The sequence below is a fragment of the Strix aluco genome, chromosome 6 (genome assembly GCF_031877795.1).
Source record: "Strix aluco isolate bStrAlu1 chromosome 6, bStrAlu1.hap1, whole genome shotgun sequence".
Taxonomy (NCBI): Eukaryota; Metazoa; Chordata; class Aves; order Strigiformes; family Strigidae; genus Strix; species Strix aluco.
The window spans coordinates 32,780,630-32,802,821 of NC_133936.1; the positions used below are offsets into that span (position 1 = coordinate 32,780,630).

Consider the following 22,192-nt stretch of genomic DNA (forward strand, 5'->3'; position numbering starts at 1 on the left):
CCCGGGCCCGGGAGTCCCTCCGGCCCGCAGCCCTCGGCTGCCCGCTCCCAGGGCCGCTGCTTCCCCGGGCCGGGCCGGGCCGCGGCGGGCGGAACTCGTGCGTGAGGGCGCGGGGCGGGGCGGGCGCCATAACGGGAGGGACCCGCGTCCTGCCCTGAACAAGGTTCCCCGGCGGCGGCCGCTCCCGCTCCTGGGTGGCGCCGGCGCGATGTCGGGCTTCAGCCCGGAGCTGATCGACTACCTGGAGGGGAAGATCTCCTTCGAGGAGTTCGAGCGGCGGCGAGAGGAGCGCAAGAGCCGCGAGAAGGTGAGTCTGCCCCGCCTGACAGACCCCCGGCCCGGCCCGGCCGCTCCCTCCGTGACGGCACCTGCCCGGGCGCGGCCCACTGCGGGAGCAGCGAGGCTTCCTCTTGTGTGGTAGGGGGGCTTATGTTAAGTGCTGCTGCGCCCAGCTACTGATTATGTCTACATAATTGTTAATGTCTGTGCAAAAATGCTAAGAAACTGACTGCAATTTGTAAGGGTCATTAGGTGCTGGTAGAGCAAGTTGTTCAGGGCAGCGGACACCTTTCAGAAGTGCAGAATGCAGCATTTTGTTTCACGCCAGTGTGTCTTGCATCCCTGGACTTGGCAAAAGCTAGTGGCAGGTGCCTTCAGGCACCGTAATTAATTTTCTCTATAGGCTGGAGCAATGAGTAGAAGCAGGTTTTGATATAAACCCTCAGTGTATACTGCTACTGCTCCCTCACCATCTTCTGTCTGAGATTTAAGGAAAAGATCAAGTCTGACTCCTTTTGGTAGTTGGCTTCTTGGCAGCCAAAAATACTGCAATAGACACAGCTTTGTGTCTAAGCAGGTGGAGGTATCATGTCTCATAATTGCTTGGTTGGAGTGTTTTAGTTAACTTTAACTTTGCCATCTTTATGTCAAAATGCAACTGAGTTTCTATATTTCCTGGTCTTCAGAGAGCAAATTTAGTAGAACTCAGCTGTCGTGGAAGGACAAGTGATATCCTAGGACAACCGTCTTACTGGATTAACAAGTGCTATTTTGCTATTTCATTTTGTGTTCAAAAAAGTAGGCTTCTAAAAGGATTTGTCACACATTTGTAACTTTTTTAAATACAGTCAACCATGTCATCTTGTCTTACTGTAATGCTAGATAAGGAACAGACTAGTCTCTTCAGTCAAAAGTAATGTGAACAGTCACCATCTGAGTCACCTCACATTGATAAGAATATAAATGTCTTGAATGCAAGTAATGCTGGGTTTTGTTCATTTAAAACTATAACGCTTATTCAACCTGTTTCACTAGCAGTTCAAAAGCTGGAAACCAGTGGTCTAAATTCTAATTGTCAGTATTAGGGAAAATAGGAATGAGTCACGTTGTAAAGCTGATAACTAATATTGTTGGTGTGCGTAGGATGGCGAAAATGCGTCTGCTGAGGAAAATGCTGAGGATGTAGAGGCTCCATCTTCATCCAGAAAAGCATCTGGCAAATCCCAAAGTCAGGATGAAACTGATGGTAAATGTTAATGTAATAATTTCAGTGAAAAATGCATTTAAGAGGTCACTGACAGCATTTGCTCTCTGACAGCTGACTTTTTATAAATATGTGACTGCTTCTTTTTGAACCTGTGGGTATTGAAGCACATTGTTAGAATGTATATCTTTGTAGAATGTTCCGAACTGTAGCCAGGGTTTTAACTTTGTTCAATGTTTTTAAGGGGCTGGATCTGGCCAATTTGCCATAATTTTCTGGGAAACCCTCCATTTTTTCCCTCCTGGCTTCTTAACCGCATGGTCTTAATTATTCACTCTCTCTAAAGTTACAAATAATTCGAAGTTTTTAACTTACCTCAAAAAGTCTTCTGTTTCGTTTTGGCTTTTTTGCTCTTTATCTCTTTGCTTGTCTTTTGCTGAGACTTGAATGTTTCAGGATATTTGATTCTACTGTGTGAGTGTTGCCTTCTTCCATTGTCATGCAAAGTGAAATAAAAGAGCTAAAAAGAGGAGGGGTTTTTTTCTCTTTCTTTGTGTTTTTTCTCCCGCTCAGTTATCCTTTGGTCTGCTTAGAGTGCCTACATTTATTTCTCTCCTTATTTTCTGCTGGATATTCCTAGCCACAAATTCCCTGGCTGGCTTTCTTTGTGCAGTTACTGGGTTGGTAGTATTTCCTTAGGTGCCTTAGCAAAATAAGTTGAACTTCCTTGGGGTTCCTACATAGTGAAAGTATGTGCAGGAAGTGGTAGGAGCAGCACTTCTCTCTTTAGTTTGTACCAGTGCTTGTTGATCCTGTGCCTCAGGTTCTGGGTTTGAGTTTGGGATTTAGAGTGCCGCAGTCTGTTTCAGACACCTTCTCTTCAGAAGCTGTGCTCCATGTACTGGTCAGGGCATATTCTTGTGGAATCACCAATGCTGTGAGATAGTGAAGTTTGATTTTTGATCCATTTCTGTTGGTACTTAGACTCCTGTTGCTACTTTCACTGCAAATTCTCATCATTGTGGTTTGTTTTTTTCTTTCCTTAAATTTCAAAAAAGGCCTTAAATTCTCTCATGTGTGTGGAATCGACATGGTGCCCCAGCCAGTAAGAGCCTCGATTTTGAAAGTACAGCCAGACCTCATCCTAGAAGGACAGAAAATGAACTCTGGAAGTGTGGCTGGAGCCAGATATCTGTGGTTCCTTATTGACCCCTTCTTTTTGCTGATGTCTTTGAAATACTTCCAAGCTGCTCTTTTCTGCTCTGTATTCCACCCAGTCTGTTACATGTTTTTTCATGCACATCATCTTGATCTAAGAAAAAGCATATCCTGATAGGTTTGTATGAGAGTGTTACTTCTGCTCTTAGTACAGAGAACACAGAAGTCTTAAGAGCAGTTAGAATCAAGGAATCATTGGTAATATTTATCAGTATTTGAAGAGCTGCTATTAGAATCAGGCTATTCAGAAGAAAAATGTTAGAAGAAGTTGTTGTTAAAATCATTTTTTATACACAGATCTTCAGAGCTAATCCGCTACAATCTTCAGATGATTCTTGCAGCCAAGACTGAAATAAAAGGGAAATTAAATTAATAATTTTATTTTTTAGATGGGGAAGAAGAAGAGTCTTGATTTTTAGGTGCTTAATATCCAAGTCAGAAAAAAAAAAAAATAACCAAAAAAGTAACCATAAACTGTGTAGTACCCAATTCCCTCTTGTATATGGGCAATACATGATAGATTTATTTTTCAGTCCCAACTTGATACTGTGGTTATTCTTTTATCAAATAGTCAGATGTCCAATCTGTAACCTTTGTACACTACATATTTTGACATTTTGCATAGATACAGACTTGTAGGTGGTTATAACCCTGGGTTAACTTAGTAATGAAAAGTTGTAATTAAAAAATGTGAAGATTTTTAGAATTATATGCTTTAAGCATATTTATTCTGGATATATAGCATCATTTATTTTAATTTTGTTATTTCTTTTTCTGGAGAAATGTGAATATTGCATTTACACATGTTAAAAGGTACTTATTGTCATGAATAGAATGGTTACAAGATCTTCATTTAAATTACTTCTAAAAATTGTTTGCTGCATTATTGTTTAGTATAATTGTCTGCTCACTTAGCCTCTTCAGCTGAAAAGCTTTATTCCATCCAACCAGTTCAGTGCTTGAAAATTGCTTAATATGCTTCTCTGGTATGGATTGAGAAAAATGTTGAATAAACTGTTGCTTTGTTCTGTGTGTTCCTCTGTGCTTTCATTTCAAATATCCAAAAAATGTTAGAGGCTGGGGTATGCTAAGCATTGGTGATGAGTAACGCAGAGTTTTAAAACCAAAGAGGTTGTTAATAGTTTTTCTGCATTTCTGCAGGCCTTTTTCTTATAGAATAGCTGTTTCAAGAGGGCTACTAATTATGAAGAATTCTCTTTTCTCTGCACTTGTCTGGATAAGCAGCGTGTACTCTTGATTATATCATAAACCTTTTTTGCTTCTTTCTCAACCAGGAGAAACTTCAGATGGCGTCAGTAAATCTGTTCATCGGGTCTTTGCGTCCATGCTTGGGGAAAATGAAGAGGAGGAGGAGGATGAAGAGGAAGAAGAAGAAGAAGAAGAAGAAGAGGAAGAAGAAACTGCTGAGCAACCCACAGCTGGAGATGTTTTTGTGTTGGAGATGGTACTTAATCGAGAGACCAAGAAAATGATGAAAGCAAGTATTTAAACTTTCATGTAACTTCCCTGTATCTCCTGAAGCATAGTGCATAAACGCCAGTTTGTGTGATTTTTAGCTACTTGCTGAGAAACTTGTCTGAAAATAATTCTGTGTAGGATACTTCTGCTTATGTTGGTGTTGCCTGTTTTTGTTTTTTTAAAAAATTACTATAGATTACTGTTCGAAAACTTTCAGAAATAATGAAGCGAATTTTTCCAGTGTCTGGATTATGTTTGTATTGGCTATCAGAGTTACTCTGTCAGTTATGAAAATTAGCAAATACTTTGGTCAGTCATTTTAATATTGCTAGTACTTAAATAACTTGTTATTAGGTTGTGTTAAGCAGAAGTGTGACTGGTGTCTCCTGAGTTTGGGCACAACTGAATCCTCAGTAGAAATAATATCCCATTTCCATTTAGGAGAAAAGACCTCGCAGCAAACTTCCTCGTGCCTTGAGGGGTCTGATGGGAGAGGCCAATATCAGGTTTGCTCGAGGAGAACGTGAGGAAGCTATTCTAATGTGTATGGAAATCATTCGACAAGGTATGTTAGAATGGTAAAACTTTTTGGCTTTAAGGATGGGTGCCATGTGCATCGGGAAATTTCAGTGTGGCTTCAGTGATGATGAAAAGACTCAGTACAAGGAAAGTCACTGTATAACTGGTGTGGAATTAAGAATATGTAGTGCATTTCCTTTATTGTTTTGCTTATGAAAAGAAACTAACACCCTAGCCTTTGCTTAGTTTTACACAGTTTGCTTTTATTGTCTTTGTAGAACCAAGGTATAAACATCAGCCTGACTTACAGTGTACAAAAATGCTATAAATGGTTGTTGTTAGATTCAGTCAGGCTGTTTAATAATTTTTAAAAAGGAATTGGAAGCTTGTCTGCAAGTTTTTTCTGGATTTAAACAGAGCAATGTTGATGTTTCATATAATATCTGTTGTTTGCAGGAAGGCAAGTTACTTGTTTTCAAGGTGGTCTTAAAACAATAGTTCTTAGTCATTCTTTTTGTCTTTTCACAGCTCCTCTTGCTCATGAGCCATTTTCCACTCTTGCCATGATCTATGAAGACCAGGGTGACATGGAGAAGTCATTACAGTTTGAACTGATTGCAGCTCACTTAAATCCTAGTGATACTGAGGAGTGGGTTAGACTAGCAGAAATGTCACTGGAACAGGACAACATTAAACAGGCTGTTTTTTGCTACACAAAAGGTAACGTAGCAACCATTTTGGTAGTTTAAAAGAAATGTTAGATGCTAATGGCAATAATTTTGTTTTCTTATGCTTTTTGATTTAGTTTGCTGCAGTTTGCTCAGATTCTGGTACCTTTGTCCGGACTTTGGTAAAAGATTAATGAATCTTTAATATAGGCTATCCTTCTCTTACCAAAACCTTGTGCGTGTCCGTTAACGTTCACCTGGTCAGGGAAATGAATGTGAAATCCATTGTTGCCTTTTCCTAAACTAGGTTACTAATACGCTTTTTCTTGTAGCTCTGAAATATGACCCAACCAACGTGCGTTATCTGTGGGAGAGATCAAGCCTGTATGAACAGCTGGGGGAACACAAGCTGGCAATGGATGGCTACAGGCGTATTTTGAATCTCCTGTCTCCCTCTGATGGAGAGCGCTTTATGCAGTTGGCTAGAGACATGGCAAAGTAAGTTGGATTTTAAAATACTGTGATTTGGTTTTCCAGAGTTTCTCAAAAGCTGGTATTATTAAGCTCTGCAGCTGGTTCAAGCTGGATGTGTAGATGAAATCAAGGAATGCTGGTGTTTTGGCTGGGGGTGACCCCCACACAGGCATTCACTCCTCAACTATTGTGATGTTTCCAAAGCCTGACATGTGGGAGTTACTCCATGTAGGATCAGTCATCATCTTAGAAGTTTTGCATTCTCTTAGTGTAAGACAATAAAGTGCAAATACTGATTACTGAGAAAATGCCAATAGTAGACAATTAGGTACAAATGCAGTACGTTTTTAATCTATATAATATCACTAGAAACCCGGAAACTTATTGCCAGAAAATCTGAATGAAACAAAGTATTCAATCTGAAATACAGACCATCTGCAACAGCATATAGTTTATATGTCATTTTTGATTAATTTCTGGAGCAAGTAGAAATCTGACTCCTCCCCTTTTCTGCTAATGAGAGCAGACCAAGTCATAGAAGCTTCCCTGAGACATAGAAGGCTTGTGATTAAAGTGTGTAGCTCTCTTATCGTAGTTTTTATTAAGTCATTTAACTACCTTATATCTCAGCTTTCTCATGCATAACTTGTAGAAAGCTGTTATTGGCCTGTTTCAAAACAGTTTAAGTCTTTTGATCTTCGTGGTTGTAAAATGCACCAAAAAAAATACAAGGACATGCATTGTAACAGTATTATTATTGAAGGTTTTTCTGAAATGAGGTCAATGTGATTCATTGTTGATACCTGCCTCAAGTTGCAGGATATTGTGATGAAAACTCCAGTAATGTCCTAACATAATGGGGATGAAAAAAAATGGTAATTATTTAAAGTACATAACTATCAACACTTGTAAGGAAAGAAAAACCACCCCCTTTCTCACTGTCTTTTGTAACTTAACTCTTGCTAATGAAAATATTTGCTAATAGGCAAAAATAAAAGAAATAGAAAATCCTTTTGCTAGTGTTCAAAGTATATGTTGTCATTTATCTCAAATACTTAGTATCTCATATCTGTGTTTTATAGGAGTTATTATGAAGCCAATGATGTGACCTCTGCTATTGAGATAATAGAAGAAGCCTTTACTAAACACCAGAGCCTTGTCTCTATGGAAGATGTTAACATTGCAGCTGAACTATATATTTCTTCCAAACAGTATGACAAAGCACTGGCGGTATGGAGAATTAAATGCATTTCTGTATCATGTTCAGCACCTCTTTGCCAGTCAGGATGGACAGTTTGTATTCCTGTAGTGCTTAAATATGGTCATGTTTCTATAGTGATAGAACTGATCAGTTACAGATTGCTTGATATTAGTTCTGTAGTAATTAGCATTGTAGTTAATGGCTTGATTTAATAAGTTAGACTTGTATGCTGTTTTGGGTTTAAAATTTTGGGATCCTTCTTCTCTACAACTACCATAATCTTAATAGCCAGAGAAGACCTACGAGCAGGTTTTGTGAGTACTGCCAGCAAAGGACATTCTCTGAGTTGAAGGTTAAAAGGGTGCCACTGAATGGTCTAATGGTTCAAATGCAGACCTTGGTGCTTTATAATTTATGCATTAAGCATCAAGCATACATTCCAGAAAGACAATATATCTTGACTCTAAGGCATCAGGAACTGGAGAAGATCACTTATGCATTCCCAATCTGTTCTAGCTGTTCTTAACCCTCACTTTTGAGGCATGTTTCCAAGTTGATTTGGTCTGGTTTTGAGAGGAAAGACTTTAGTATCTGACCATTGTTATACTTTCCAAGATAGATTGAAGAGACACTATTAGTTTGGACTTTCTCCTTGTGAACATTCTTATTTGCTGATATTAAATTACCTCTTTTTTTTTATATATCTCCTGTCTGTCAGTGCAAAGCATCATGAGCCTGCAAACATTTCCTCTGACCCTTCTCTGTACTTCTTCCCATTTTAAAAATCAGTCAATTTTATGTACACAGTATTTAGCTGCCATGTTTATTATTACAGTACTCGGGCATAGAACTGTTCCCCTGTTTCTTCTTGATGGTTCTCCTTGGGTCTATTCCTGTGATGGTCTTTCTTGTTCCTGGGTAGCTGAAACTCTATCTGAGCTGGTAAACTGAGCCTTTAAAAAATAACTATCTTAATACAGTCATCTGGTATGTTCCTCCAAGGGCCATGTACTCTGTGTTTATCACTCTTATTTTGACAACAGTAAGGACTTAAATATTTACTTTCAATTCATGAACAAAATACCGAACTGCATTGGGTCTTAGACCAATGGTCCTTTACGCTTGTGCATTTCCCTTCTCACAGCTCCCCATTGGCAAGTGAATGTCTTGAATTGTCTGTCTTTGGTTGCTATTTTTTTTTAATTAGTTGTTCTATTGAATTATACTAGTTTTATTGAGGTCATGATGTGTATGACCAGGGCTGTTGTAAAATGTCTGTATGTAGCTGTGAATTTTATTTAATTATTTCTTTTAACTGAGACAAACCATATGGTTTCCTTGCAATTCTGAGGAATTCTTGGAGCACTTTGGAAAGATCTGTGGAGAGCTTAGCTGTTTACCTAGTACTTTGCTTTCTTTTGCAATCTTCCAAAAGGCATTAAAAGAAGCTATAAAGGTTAAAACCTTTTCTAGTTGTGATGAAAGTAACTGTTGTATTTGCTAAAGAGATGCTGATTGGATCATCTTTGTCACTATTTCTGGACTAAGACATAAATTGATCAAACTCAATATTAGTCAACTAACCCCATGTGATATCAATGCAGCTTTTGTTCTGATAACTTTTGTGATGTCTAAAACAACTGCCATCCAGACTGGTTACTCCATATATCCTTTAATTTTTTAAATGACCTGAGTTACTTGTCTGTTTTAGGTTATTACAGATTTTGCAGGAATTGTACTTGAAAAGAAAGTATCAGAAAAAAGTCCAACCGAGGATAAAAAAGGTAAATAGCTAACAAGTGGTTAATATGACCCTGCTGTTCATCTAATATGACATCTTTCTTTCTGTTACCTTTTCAGCTCATGTGTATATTTTCATGCATGTTGACAGGCTTTTCTCTTTGGAAACTTTTTCTGTGTTTTTAATGAGTTACATGGCCTGACCTCAGCTTTCTATAAGGGGTTACTCTGATGTCCAATTAGCCCTGCTGACTCATTAAGGACAAGGACTGCTCTCCAGGCAACTGGAGGCCTTTCAAAGTTCTAAACATTCCTCTGAGTGTTCACATCAGACCAGTTATTTCTGCCAGTTAAATAGCTTCTGAAAAAAAATTAGATAAGCTTAGCGGCATCTATACTCAAGTATATCAACCTTTGACCTGAGACTAATACTCTTCATAAACTCTACTTCTGTTATTAAACATTTAAATGTTTTAGTATATACAAATCTAGGGTTATTAGCTTGTAATTGAATAAAGTAGTTTGTCTTTGAGAAAGCTGCTTTGGGAAAGTCATTGCTTAAGTCTGAAGACATTTGTGTGGGCTGTAGAATGGTCACAACATGCCAACTCCAAAAGCAGACAGTCTGTTCTGTGATTAAACTAGTTGGTTGTTTCAGCAATACGGTTCAAACCCAGTGTAGGTATAAGATACTTCTGTTGGTTTTTTGCTTTAATGGACCAGGTAAAAATACAGTTGATCAATGAAGAACTGTCCTGGTAGAGGCTTTTAATAGATAATTTATAAGAAGCAAAACTAATGAGTCTAGGAATTATAACACGGTGTTGCCAAGTTACCGGGGGTGTGCAGTTTCTTAAGACCTAAACTACCCAAGAGCTTGGTTCCCCACCGTCTGTTGCTTTATAGGTTTTTAACTGCTTCTTGCTCTGCTGTCCTTTCAAAAAAAAACCCCAAAACGTCCACTTGTCAGAGTAAGCTACCAATCGATCATGGATTCAAAAGCAAGTAACTTTTGGCTTAGCTGGTGTTACTAGGGTACTCTGCTTATATTTTTAAAAAGATACAGGGCCAGCGGTAGAAACTCAGGAAAGCCAGGAGGCAGTGACTGACGACCAAAATCATCCAGTTGCTGAATCCAGTGCTGCAGGTAAGTAATTTTTAAATTTTGTGCAAGTCTATGAACTGATCATATGCTCAGGAACCAGGCTGCAATCATATAAAAATAGGGAAAGGTTTCTAACAGCAGAGAAATAAGGCTTCATCCAGAAAACATTTCTTGTGTACAGTCTTCCTTACTCAGAATTTAATTCTAACCCAGCCAACCACCAAAGCCAAAAGCATTCTCCCAGGGCATACCCACTTCGAAAAGAAAATTTTTAATTTTGTAAGAATTTATCAGTAGGTGAATATTTACTCTGATGCTGGCTATTAAGGTGTTCAGAGAATGATGAATTAATCTGCATGTTGTGATTTGCAGTAGTTGGATGAGGATGTAGAATGTAATAGGGAAGCCTTATGTTGGAAATCACAGTTTTCTCAGGTTATAACAATCACCCTTTGAATGCCTGGTGTAAGAATTAAGGTGAAGGAGAACTTAAACAGGGTAGTTAAGGAATTGTCATGACTGCATGTGAAGGAAATATGATAGTGGAGTTTTGCTGTGTGACCTTTAATTTGCTAGTATTGTCATGGGAAGCTAGTTTGTCTTGTGTTTGCATTCTCATCAGATTGCATTCTGTCTACGTGTTGTGTAAAGTTCTGTAGTTAACTGTGTCTAACAATGTATACAGCCAGATCCCTGGTACACAGGATTTAGCTTAATAAGAACAAATACCTTAATACAGGGTATTTCTTTCAAAAGGCAAGGAGAACAGGGTACAGGTGCATAAATTGCTAAAGGAAAGCTTTCTGAAGCAAGCACATCTTAAGAAGGTGAAGGCTCTAAGCACATCCCATGGGATCCTGGTGTTGAAGTCAATGTAGACTGACAGCACTTGATGCTTCACATGAAATTATTAGTATCAGAGATGGCGGGAAGAAGTTGTTCCAACTATCGGGAAAGATATAAAATAAGGGGAGAGGCCAGGCCTACACCAGCATTGGCTAGAGTCGATGAGAATATATTTTCTTCAGTGGAGCTGAACATGGCCTGGAGGAGATGTGGAGCTTGTGAAGTGCTTGTTAAAGCCTATGGGTTCAGAAAGAAATTCTTCATCTTCTCACAGCTGTGGAGAAGGTCAGCTGCTGCATACCTGAGGGTGTTCCCATAGACATCACGGTCAAGCTGATGGTGTGTTTGGTTCATTTGAACATCCTAGAGCCGCTCAATGTAAGTAGAAACCAGCTCAGAAGTTGGGGGACGTTCTAATAAATTACTAAAGCAAGTAATTAATCCTGTCTTCCTACGACTGAGATAGTTGAGAGCGCCATGGAGATGTTTTTTGCTTCCCTCACACTCCAAGAGAGAAACCTAGCAAACTTGCAATAGCAGAAATACTATTTCTGAACTTACAAATTATGCCTCCAGTGGAAGTATTACTAAAGCAGAGTAAATCACAGCCTGTGTGCTATGACAGGCCTGGGACCACATTGCAAAGTTGTTGAACACTAAGGAACACATCTTTGCTTTGTTTTGAAGCCCTACGAAATCTTCTTTCTTAAAGAGCACTTCTCACTGATGGGTGCTTTCACCCACTGGATGTGAAATGTATGGATGTGAAATGTCTAGAATAGAAAAATGTGGCTTTTTCAGGAATTCTGAAATTCAGATCTTTATTTTTCACTTTTAAACTAACATTTAAATAAAGGGAGTGTAGTTCAGAATGCAAATAGAATAAAAATCATCACCTAAAAATGTGAGCTTCCAATAACCATACCTTAAAGAAATGTTCTCGTTGGTTATGTGTGCTTTTAGTGTTTTGTGCGGTTTTTTTTTAAAGCCTCTTTTGACAACGCTGGTGGAACAAAATCCAGAAGAAATGGGTGACTTGTATTTGGACGTCGCAGAGGCATTTCTGGATGTTGGAGAATACAACTCAGCACTGCCTCTCTTGAGTTCTCTTGTCTGTTCAGAACGATACAACTTGGCTGTTGTCTGGCTTCGGCATGCGGGTGAGAAGAAGCAGGATTCCTGAACACGTGGTACTGAGAGATGATAATACAATGCTGAGCATTTCCAGGCACCTTTATCTAGGATCATAGGAATTTTAGATTCATATGTTGAATGATAATTGGTACTTGCAAAACTATAATTGGAGTTTATTATGACAACCCTGTCATGTAGTGTTTTCTTGTTCTTCATATAGATTGAAATTTACTTCAGCTAAAAATACTTTATTTTCATGTAAGTGAAACAGCATCTATTCTGTATTCCATCCTGTGTCAACTTATGATGCTTTAAGTGAAACTGTGGATGCATCAGTACGTATTTCTGAATATTTTCACCTTAATACATGTTTTGGATGGTTTTAACTGAAAAGTATCTGAAAAGTATGTTAACTATTTTGCAAGCTTTGAAATCTTCTTCTTCTGCCATTTAAGTGTATTGTGTTGTTTATGTTGTTTCTAGAGTGCTTGAAGGCTTTGGGACACATGGAGCGTGCCGCAGAGAGCTATGCCAAAGTTGTTGATCTTGCTCCATTGCATCTGGATGCAAGAATCTCACTCTCAACACTTCAGCAGCAGCTGGGCCGACCTGAAAAAGCTCTGGAGGCTCTGGAACCAATGTATGATCCAGATACACTGGCTCAGGATGCTAACGCCGCCCAGCAGGTGGGTAAAGTGTTCTCTGTCTCCAATTTAGGATGTATTATTACGCTCAACTGTGGTAGTGGTCAAAGATGTCAACTGTATAGGACCAGGGATTGAGACTTGCTTATGTACAGCATGGTGAGCCTTCAGAGCACAGTGAGTGATTCATTACAGAGTATCAGGGATGAGTCCTCATGGCTCTTTCTCCCTGACCATTTTATCAGTATTTCCCCACCTGATTACTTCTGTGTGATGTACATGCTCTTGGCCACTGAGAACCAGTCTTGATGCCAATCACTGCATCAAGTTGATCAGCAGTTGCTACTTATGACTGATGGCATAGCAAAGGTTCTGTATCCCCTCTCCAGCAGCACCCTCAGTATAGGTAAGAGTTGTGCTGAATTTCTTTGAAATTTGAGAATTTGAAACAGTAAGTATTGCAGGGCAATTTAGGGAGATCTTTAACTGCTGCTGCTAAGATTCTTAGAGCTTTCTGGAAGCTTTTACAAGCCTATTAGTACTGTATTGAGTCAAAATTGTTTGTTTTAGAAACTCAGTCTCTGTACAAGAGGTTAAATAATCATGTTCAATATTATCTAGGAATTAAAGCTACTCCTCCATCGTTCGACACTGTTGTATTCCCAAGGCAAAATGTATGGTTACATAGACACTTTACTGACAATGCTGGCAATGCTGTTGAAGGTAAGCCAATCTTTCCAGCTACGCTTTAAGAAATTGGACAGCTATGAGTTGGGTTAAGACAAGCGACAAACTAACTCAGGAGGTACGTTAATGTTTTTTATATGCAAATGCTTTCATAATTTTGTTAGGTAATAATCTTGCAGGGAGTCTATAATACTGGCGTTCCAGCCTGTAGTGTTCAGAACAGAGGACCACTTGAGTGTATAATTGTTAATACAGTGACTTCAATGCCCTGTTTCTCAGTGTACATAGAACATACTGAATACTAAAGCTGCTTACCTTTTTAGCAGTCAGCATAGTGCTTTCTTGAAGTGTTGATAATGGCTTCTATTTCAACAATTTTCTTTTAAATTTCTTAAACTTTTAAAAAATATTTTCTTTTAATAAATTGACCAAAGAAGAATCTGTTTAGCCAGTAAATACAGTGGTGGTGGTTTTGTGTTGTTTTTTGTTTGATTTTTAAATAGGGAGTGACGGAGGGGAATATTTAGACCTCAATTTGATCCATCTGGTCAGAGGCATTACTATTGTATTACACTGGTTGAATAGCTGACTATCCACATATTTCTGAAACTGGTTCAGAAAGGCATTGTTCTTGTCATGCCTCTATGCAAATAGTTTTGATTTCAATATATACAGGGATGTTCCAATCCCAGGAGAAGCCTTTTAAGCCATTTAAAGAGTTAGTATATTTCTTTTGCATAGCCCAGTTTGTGGTGGAGTACGAGACAAGGTAGAGATAATACTCCTGTTGGGAATGTTTTCTCTCATGATCTTGCTCTATTGTGGCGTTTCTAAGTTGCAGTCTGTTTTGACAAGCAATGTGAGCAAAATGGATTGACCGTAAAGCTGCCTTTGTCATAGGATGTATTAGTGTAACCTGAAATGCTGCCCTTAAATTTGTTTCTAGGTAGCAATGAGCAGAGCTCAGGTGTGTTTGATATCTAGTTCCAAATCTGGAGAGAGACACCTCTATCTTATTAAGGTGTCGAGGGATAAAATTTCTGACAATGACGACCAAGAGACAGCAAATTGCGATGCGAAAGGTAACAAATGTTTATTAAAAACAAAGCAACAAGATGAACTCCTTAGTTCTGAAAAATGAAATAAACATTACTATTTTGCATGCTAAACCTATGCAGTTCATGTTAACATTGCTTCATTTCTAGGGCAAAGAAGGCAGCAAAAATGAAGATAATTTAAGGGAACAATCCCCATTCAGAGAAAGCTAGTAAGGTTATAGAATAATTCAGATTGAGAAGGACCTCTAGATGTCATGTGGTCCAACATTCTCCTCAGTGCAAATATCATACACACAAATCTAGAACATAATAGAAATGCGTGTTTTAAAAGTGGTGTGAATTTTCACCTGGTCCAGACTCAGCTGAGTCAGACTGCACATTCTTAAGCACCATTTGGTAGATTAGGAAGAGTAACTTTAATGCATTCACTTAGCATGTTTATAACTTGAACCGTGTGTATTTATTGCCATTTGTTCCCAAGTTTTGACTTTTTTTGCTGGTGTTTTACAAACTTAACTGAAAAGAGTAAATATTTTATCTTTATTTTACTTGTTAATGCTGAGAATATTTTTGAAAAGATCAGTTTGATGTTTAGCTTTCTTAATTTTCTCAACTTACTGACTTCAATGTTTTTAGCAATTTTTGCTGTTCTCACGAGTGTTCTGACAAAAGATGACTGGTGGAACCTCCTCCTAAAGGCTATATATTCCTTGTGTGACCTCTCCCGGTACAAGGAGGCAGAGCTACTAGTGGATTCCTCACTGGAATATTACTCGTTTTATGATGATAGACAAAAGCGCAAGGAGCTGGAATACTTTGGGCTCTCTGCTGCAATTTTGGACAAGAACTTCAGAAAAGCGTACAATTATATCAGGTGGGTACTGAGAAGGTAGAGCAATCTCTTCTGTAATGGCTTCCACTGAGGCTGGAGTCATACTGCTGAAAATATTGCTAAAGGCGGCAGGCTGATGCTTTCCAGCTTTCACTAAAACAGATAAGGCTATTGAAACTAAAGGAGCTTTCTGATGGCCTCTGATTCAAAAAAACGCATAATACAGTAGGTTGGTTGATTTGGCCAGAACGACTGGTTCTGTCTTTCACTCTCAACTTTGCCTCAGTCATTGACCTGCTCTTTGAGTGTCTCTTCCCTGTTACCTTCCCTGAACTGTTGAGTTTATTGCAGACACAGTATTTACTATATAGCATCTCCTAATTTCTTGTATACTTTTCATTCTATAGAATCATGGTAATGGAAAATGTCAATAAACCTCAGCTATGGAACATCTTCAATCAAGTTACTATGCAATCTCAGGATGTTCGTCACCATCGCTTTTGTCTCCGCTTGATGCTGAAAAATCCTGATAATCATGCATTGTGTGTCCTAAATGGGCATAATGCGTTTGTATCTGGCAGTTTCAAGCATGCTCTTGGTAATATCATCAATGTTCTAATATTAACAAATATTACCAGTGAATTTTTTTTCTGAGAAAGATTTATTAAAGTCATTTTTTTCATACATCAGAAAATTACAGACGGCTTCACAGTGTTAGTCTGATGCTTTAATTATTTTGTACACAAATCAAAGCATCACTAAAGAGTTTTGCTAATAAAAATTAAGCTGGCACTCTTCAAGTTTAGCACACATTGCAAAAATAACTAACTTGCAAAGATAATTGAAAACTAATGATAATAAAGAATAAGGAGGACAGAAACAGACCATTTTAAAGAGCAAATAAAGTTGGTTGGACGTTTTAAGCAGACCTTTGAAGTAAACCTTCTGCTTTCAGTCAAGCCCTCCAAATGTCACACTTAAGATGTGTGGCCTCCAGGATATAAATCGCAGCAAGGACCATGTTTGCCTTCTGCGTCTGATTGTTTTCTGTTATGTTTTTACATCACGGTCTGCATTCTTCCTTCAGAGTCCAAGGAGTGCTGAAAATATAAAATTTTCTTTCATGTTTTTTCCTGTGTATTTTGATGTAGGTATATTAAACTATTTCTTTTCTTAGTACACATTTCTAATTTGAAGATTTTCTTTTTTGCCCTTAAGTTCTTAAGGAAAGCTTTTTACAACAAACATATTGATTCAATTATTTGCTTTTAGGACAGTACGTGCAAGCCTTTCGTGCAAACCCAGATGAACCTCTGTACAGTCTTTGTATTGGCTTGACTTTCATCCACATGGCTTCTCAGAAATATGTGTTGAAAAGGCATGCTCTTCTAGTACAGGTGAGTTAGTGTGATTATTTTTACCTATAGTGTTTCCCAGCGTTGTATCTTGCAGACAGTTATGGCTACAACATACTGAGTTTAAATAACTTTCCATAATTACTATGGCTTTTCAAAAGAGGGAAGTGGCAAAACATGAACACAAATGAGTATGCTTTTGAACTATAGTTATACCTATCTGAATCTCCTCTCCTTTTAGTTAAACATAGCTTGTTCTGCTGTGTGTATACAATGACTACTCACATAGATTTTAGCAGCTGCCAGCTGTTTGTGAAAATATTACAAATTTCAGTCTTGATGGCTGTAGTCTGGATTTTCTTCCAAATTTTTCTTCGTGCCCTGCCTTGCTCAGAAGAAGTGCTGTAGAGTAGAATCTAGGCCACGTGCCCTTCATAGACATGTCTCATAAACTGCATAAAAATGTTCAAGCAAACTTTACAGACTTGGTGGGGTTTTTTTCCCTGTCTTCCTTCTCTCTTTCCCCTTTTAGGTGCCTCTTATAGCTCTCTTTGTGAAGATCTTGTGAACTCCAGCTCAGGCTACCCTCAATTTTTCAGCTTCCTTATTAACATTTTTATTTCATCTGCCAGATCCAGTTACAAACCACAGACTGATTATTTCCAAACAGAGCCTTGAAAGTAATTTCCTCTACTCTCCACCAAGTATTTTCGTTAACCTGAAATGCCTTTTAATTCCTGTGGCCACTGAACTCAAAGTCAGCAGAATATGGTGAGGATCCTGAGCTCTCATGACTTCTGAAATTGCTGAAAAACTGTAGCTTCCACTGATTTTGACAAAAGCTATAGGTCCTCAGTTACTCGAAAACAAGACCAATTATGTCAGTATCCAACTTAAGACATTTTGAACTTGCAAACTTTGGCCTAATTTTAATATTTTTATCCACTTCTTTCTGTAATCAGCCTGCCTTTCTTATGTGGGCTGCTATGTTCTCCTTTTATAATGTACTTGAACAGTGTCCTATTTATGTTAGTCTCTGGTGATACAGTTCCCTGCTTTCTCTCTTCTCATTTCTTGCTTACTATACTTGGTATTTTTACATCCTCTCCTGCTCCTATTGTTGTTAACAATTCGACCACAGTGACGTACTGGTGACCTAAACTATGATCATAGATGCTTGTGTCTGAACTAATTCCTCATGTTGAAGGAGGTATCTTCTCTGATTACCAGCATGGTCGCTAGAAAGTATCTTCTCTATTTACAACAGAATCATCACATTCTGAAGTGGTAACAAAATGAAATTCATGGGAGAGGATGAAAAAGTTGTGTGCTCGATTTCTCCCTTCCGAATTCACCTCTTCTGTCTGTCCCTCCTGAGTTTCCCCCAGGGCTCCTTCACTGTCAAATGAAACACTGTATTTTAATGTAAAATAATACTGTATGCGTCTTTGTCTTTCGCTTTGTTCTGTGTGGGAGGTAGCTCTGGTCTAATGCCATTCCTCTTTATAGCATGGTACAAACCTTGAGTCATGAAGAGTCCGTAACACACCAAGCTGGTAGGCAGTGACATCCTACAGATGAGAAACAAATCACTTCTCTCGCTTTACAGCATGTCAGTGTATAAACGAGACTGGTTTGTTCCACTGGTGCCTGGTCACTGTCACTTCATGCATTGCCCTGTGTTACATCTGGGACATCAGCACCCAAATAGGCCTCTAGTACCTGTTGGGTCCTGCTGCCCTGCCTGAGCCACAGCCTGCCACATAGGAGGAGTGGGTGTTCACACTAAGGTTGGCAATGCAGTTATGGACACCTGGGATTCTGCTAGTCATATAGTTTAGATACATGAGCATCTATTTCAATTTTAAAAGCAAGATAAGAAAGTGTAACACTTACAGAGTGCTTCAACTTTAAATTTGTTAAAGCATAGCACAGGAATTTCTGGGTATGAGTTTTCTTTCAAATTCTGCTGGAAACTTGGCAGTAAAACATCGGCTGGCTCCAAGAAGGGATGTGAACTCTTGCCTACTGCTTAGGGTATATGGATTTTTCATGCTGCTATTCAGTGATGTTTATTTTTGGCCACTTTATAGAATGCTATACTGATAATTTCCCTGATAACTGGTATTGGAGTAAACATTTATATGGAGCACAAGATCAAGAAAAAAATATGCTTGCATTCCAGGAATAATACTTTGATATGTGCTTTATGGAGTTCAGAATTTTGTAGAATTCTGAAAAGCTGTAAAATTAAACCATTTCTTGCTGCTATTCAAGGCAAAGAGTGAAGGAAGGGGAATGAAGGTTTGGGGTTTTTTTCCTCCTTTAAAGAAAAAAAAAGTTGTTGAACATTATCTTTGAAAGATTTTTAAAGAAAAATAAGATCTTGCTGTAGCCTGTCCTTTGGCTGCATGTTTTTTAAGGTGGTCAGTTCTTCCGAACTTGACCCAGTCTTATCTGTGTGTATATTACATAAACATATACATACATACTTATATATTTAGCAAGCTAGTGCCATAAGTCACTATATTAAATAACTGTGTGTTCTGTTTATTAAAAGGATTGCCCGTTGTTATCAATGGCAGTGAGACTGACATATGGTCTCAGCAATCAAATGTGACTTATGTTTTGCCTTCAACTGGCACGTGGTTTTGTGGAGAAGCATAGATCAAAAGTTTAAACCGATACATTTAAACACCTGTTCTCCAGCATAATTTACTGCCATCTTCTGAAAGGGAAGATTCACCAATGTGCATAATATGTGTGCAGGGATTTTCCTTCCTTCACCGGTACTTGGACCTGCGTGGACCATGTCAGGAGTCTTTCTACAACCTTGGCCGTGGCCTTCACCAGCTGGGATTACTGCACCTGGCAATCCACTATTACCAAAAAGTACTTGAACTTCCTCCTCTCACCTTAGAGGTACTGTATCTTTGTAAGTTACGTACAGAGAATAAAGTCGGGACAACGTTAATAATTTCTCAGCCATAGTTAAAATAGGTACATAAAATCTGTGTAGTTGAGTTTCCTTTAGTTTGCATTGTAATTCCTTGTCATTGGAAGCCCAAATCTAGTTGTCACCTGGTGATGTATTTAAGCATGTGTTAATTTCAAAGGTGTATGAATATTGAAGGATTTACTAATAGGCTGAACTAGCAGCAAAAACGGTTGCTAAACAACTTTACCTGAATAAATACCTGAACTTTATATATATCACGTGCAATAAATTATAACTGGAAGTGTTATATACTCACCCATGCTATAAAACAGCATGCAGCAAGATGAACTAGTATTAAGAATGCCTAAATGCATGTGAGCCATGATTTTACTCTAATTGATCTAGATCATCATAATTGATGTGTCATACATTTACAAGTCTGGTGTGAGAGAAAGTTTTTGCCTAGCTTTGGCATGGGTAGGTAGAAAAATTACAAGTGTATTTAGAAAATGGGAAGGGTTGGTAAAGTAAGAAACACAGGTGTTAGTGCTGGGAGTTCAAAGCAGCAATCTTGTGACCATGTAAAAGATACAGGCAGGATTCACATTCTGATTGTAGAAACAAATACTTTGCAGACAAAGACAAATTAAGATAGTACTTCCCTGTTTCATGAGGTGGCTATCTAATTTACAGCTAATGGTTTGAGTATGTAATTATAAAACTCTTTGGTGATTAACAACATGTGGAAAGTCATTAAAAGAGGGAGGGCACAAAGAATACTACTTCTTTTGTTTCTATACAGCTGAAAGCCTATATAAACCGTGAATATGTGATTTGATTCCACTGTAATTGCTACTCATGTTTCAAGTTTTATACTATTTTTGCATATAAATAACTTTTTTTAATCATTATTTTTACAGGGAATAGAAACTGATCAGACAGACTTGAGAAGAGATACTGCCTTTAACTTGTCGCTTATTTACCAGAGCAGTGGAAATACTAGAATGGCTCAAAAGATGTTGTATACCTACGCAGTTGTATGATGAGGTTTGTGGCAGGTGGAATTGATACTCTCTGTATTAACGTTTGCATTATGCAGTGCTGGGGAAACTGGTTTTATGTACGACTTTTATGTACAACGACTGTGTTCTGAGCACAACGCTGACATGCTCAAGTGTGTCTGTTATTAGCTCTTCTCCTTGGATGCATTGCTCTGTAATCTGATGCTCAGTCTTGTATATAGAATCAAACAGTGAAAACTGAAGCCCAGTGTTGTTGGTTAGTTGGGGTTTTTTTTTTAGGGAAATTTTACAATGTGCAATATTACAACTAGTTACCAGGGAGGTTGTTCAAGAAGCCATATTTACTGGTGATGAGGGTTTTTTAATGTGCAGCAGTAAATTAATATAGAAGAAATGGCCTCATATTAATCCCTAGAGGATGGAGGACTCAGTATTTCAAGATCTTTAAAGTATTCAGAATTTTCTAGGAGTTCATATTCCTGGCAGCTGTTCTATTTGAAGGAGATTGGTTTCTGTTTTACTGAAATCAGTGTGACCTTTGTTGTTCTTCTGAACTTGTTAATAAAAATTCTGAGGTTAATGATAATGTTTACTCATTCTCAGCAAACATATATCTTGCTGAATAGCTTACAGAAAAAAATAATATAACAACATCATACAGCTTATTATTTAACGTACATTGCAAATAGTCTGGGTTTGTAATTATTTCTGACAGTTGAACGGTAGTGTATGATGGTGCAAGCATGCTGCTTCCAACCCAGCAAGAGAAGCAGGATGCAATGCTTTATCATAAATCAAAGGAGTATATAGATATATGTATATATAGAAATGGATATGTTATGCACTACAGCAAAGTAGTAAGGCTGAAAAATATTTTTCAGCAAGGTAGCTTGCTGAATAGAAAACAAAACTGTGCTGTTGCCTCCCAAGCAGTCTTGTTACTTACGGTATCACAGCTAACTATTGCTATTTGCTTTCAGCCCACTTTCATATGTGTTTGTGTCTGTAATTATTTCACATAATTGCAATCAGTGATTAAGAAACAAGTCTGGTGGAATTGCCTAGACTAATTTTAAAAGTAAGAATTTTATCTCAAATCAAACATTAAATTACAATATATTGCATGTCCACTTCGCTAGAGTTGGGCTGGGCCAATAGTGAGAATATAAAGGTAAGAAGCAAATACCAAGAAAGTCTGACTGACCCACAAGAGGACAGCATGTTTTTCTTGGAAATAGCACTTGGCAGCACTGCCTAAATAAAAGTCCCATGCCAGGTTTGCAGAACTATAAATTAAATAACCATAAGCTGCAGAAGAAGGGAGAGGATGACTCCCTTACCTCCATTTTATATCTCATTCTTTGTGATACGGCATCGCTGTTTTTGACGTGATAGCTAACTGTTCGCTGTGTGAGCTGGAGCTGGCTCACAACCTATGTACAAGCATAGCGTTGTTGCATCATCATGGGGTAAAAATTCTTCCACTGAAGCTTTCCTTATTCTTTATTGGCCTTTTCACATCACTGATTTTTTTCTTCTTGCAGCAAATGACTCCTGTCCCTTCATATGAAAAAAGTTTCTCATGTCTCAGGAAATACAGCCCTCAGCACTGAGCTAATGCTTAGAAAACAGAAGCCATAAAGCCAGTACACTGATTCCCTTTGCATTATTCTTTTCCAAAACTAAGTCTAAAATACTCAGAATCCTAGTGCTTGTACATTTTTTAAAATGCACTTGACACAGAGAAAGGTTGTGGGGTTTTTTTAAGAATTGTCTTAAAAATTGACCA

General features: G+C 38.2%; 1 protein-coding gene across 5 annotated transcripts; it reads left to right on the top strand.

The window, feature by feature from the left end:
* Positions 1-139: 139 nt before the first annotated feature.
* GTF3C3 (general transcription factor IIIC subunit 3) lies at positions 140-20,983 on the top strand. 5 transcript variants are annotated; one of them, XM_074829568.1, is made up of 20 exons: positions 140-307; positions 1,423-1,525; positions 3,997-4,199; positions 4,622-4,745; positions 5,228-5,419; positions 5,700-5,865; positions 6,924-7,071; positions 8,754-8,826; positions 9,843-9,929; positions 11,008-11,111; positions 11,722-11,893; positions 12,351-12,553; positions 13,133-13,234; positions 14,145-14,280; positions 14,893-15,130; positions 15,496-15,686; positions 16,361-16,485; positions 17,114-17,214; positions 19,213-19,365; positions 20,302-20,983. In XM_074829568.1, the coding sequence occupies exons 1-19, from the start codon at positions 209-211 to the stop codon at positions 19,361-19,363; spliced, it is 2,718 nt and encodes a 905-aa protein (XP_074685669.1). In that variant the 5' UTR covers positions 140-208; the 3' UTR covers positions 19,364-19,365; positions 20,302-20,983. The 5 variants fall into 5 exon arrangements, 4 of the variants coding, with proteins under 4 accessions (XP_074685669.1, XP_074685668.1, XP_074685670.1 ...); XR_012623857.1 differs by lacking the exons at positions 17,114-17,214; positions 20,302-20,983 and adding an exon at positions 18,053-18,233 and having other exon boundaries at positions 19,213-19,262; XM_074829567.1 differs by lacking the exon at positions 17,114-17,214.
* Positions 20,984-22,192: the final 1,209 nt, after the last annotated feature.

Bases quoted from the DNA above. Each gene is read 5' to 3' on its own strand.
- GTF3C3 (XM_074829567.1), top strand. From the start codon at position 209: ATGTCGGGCTTCAGCCCGGAGCTGATCGACTACCTGGAGGGGAAGATC. The intron at 1,526-3,996 runs GTAAATGTTAAT...TTTCTCAACCAG, and splicing joins AAGTCAGGATGAAACTGATG to GAGAAACTTCAGATGGCGTC. The intron at 14,281-14,892 runs GTAACAAATGTT...CAATGTTTTTAG, and splicing joins AGCAAATTGCGATGCGAAAG to CAATTTTTGCTGTTCTCACG.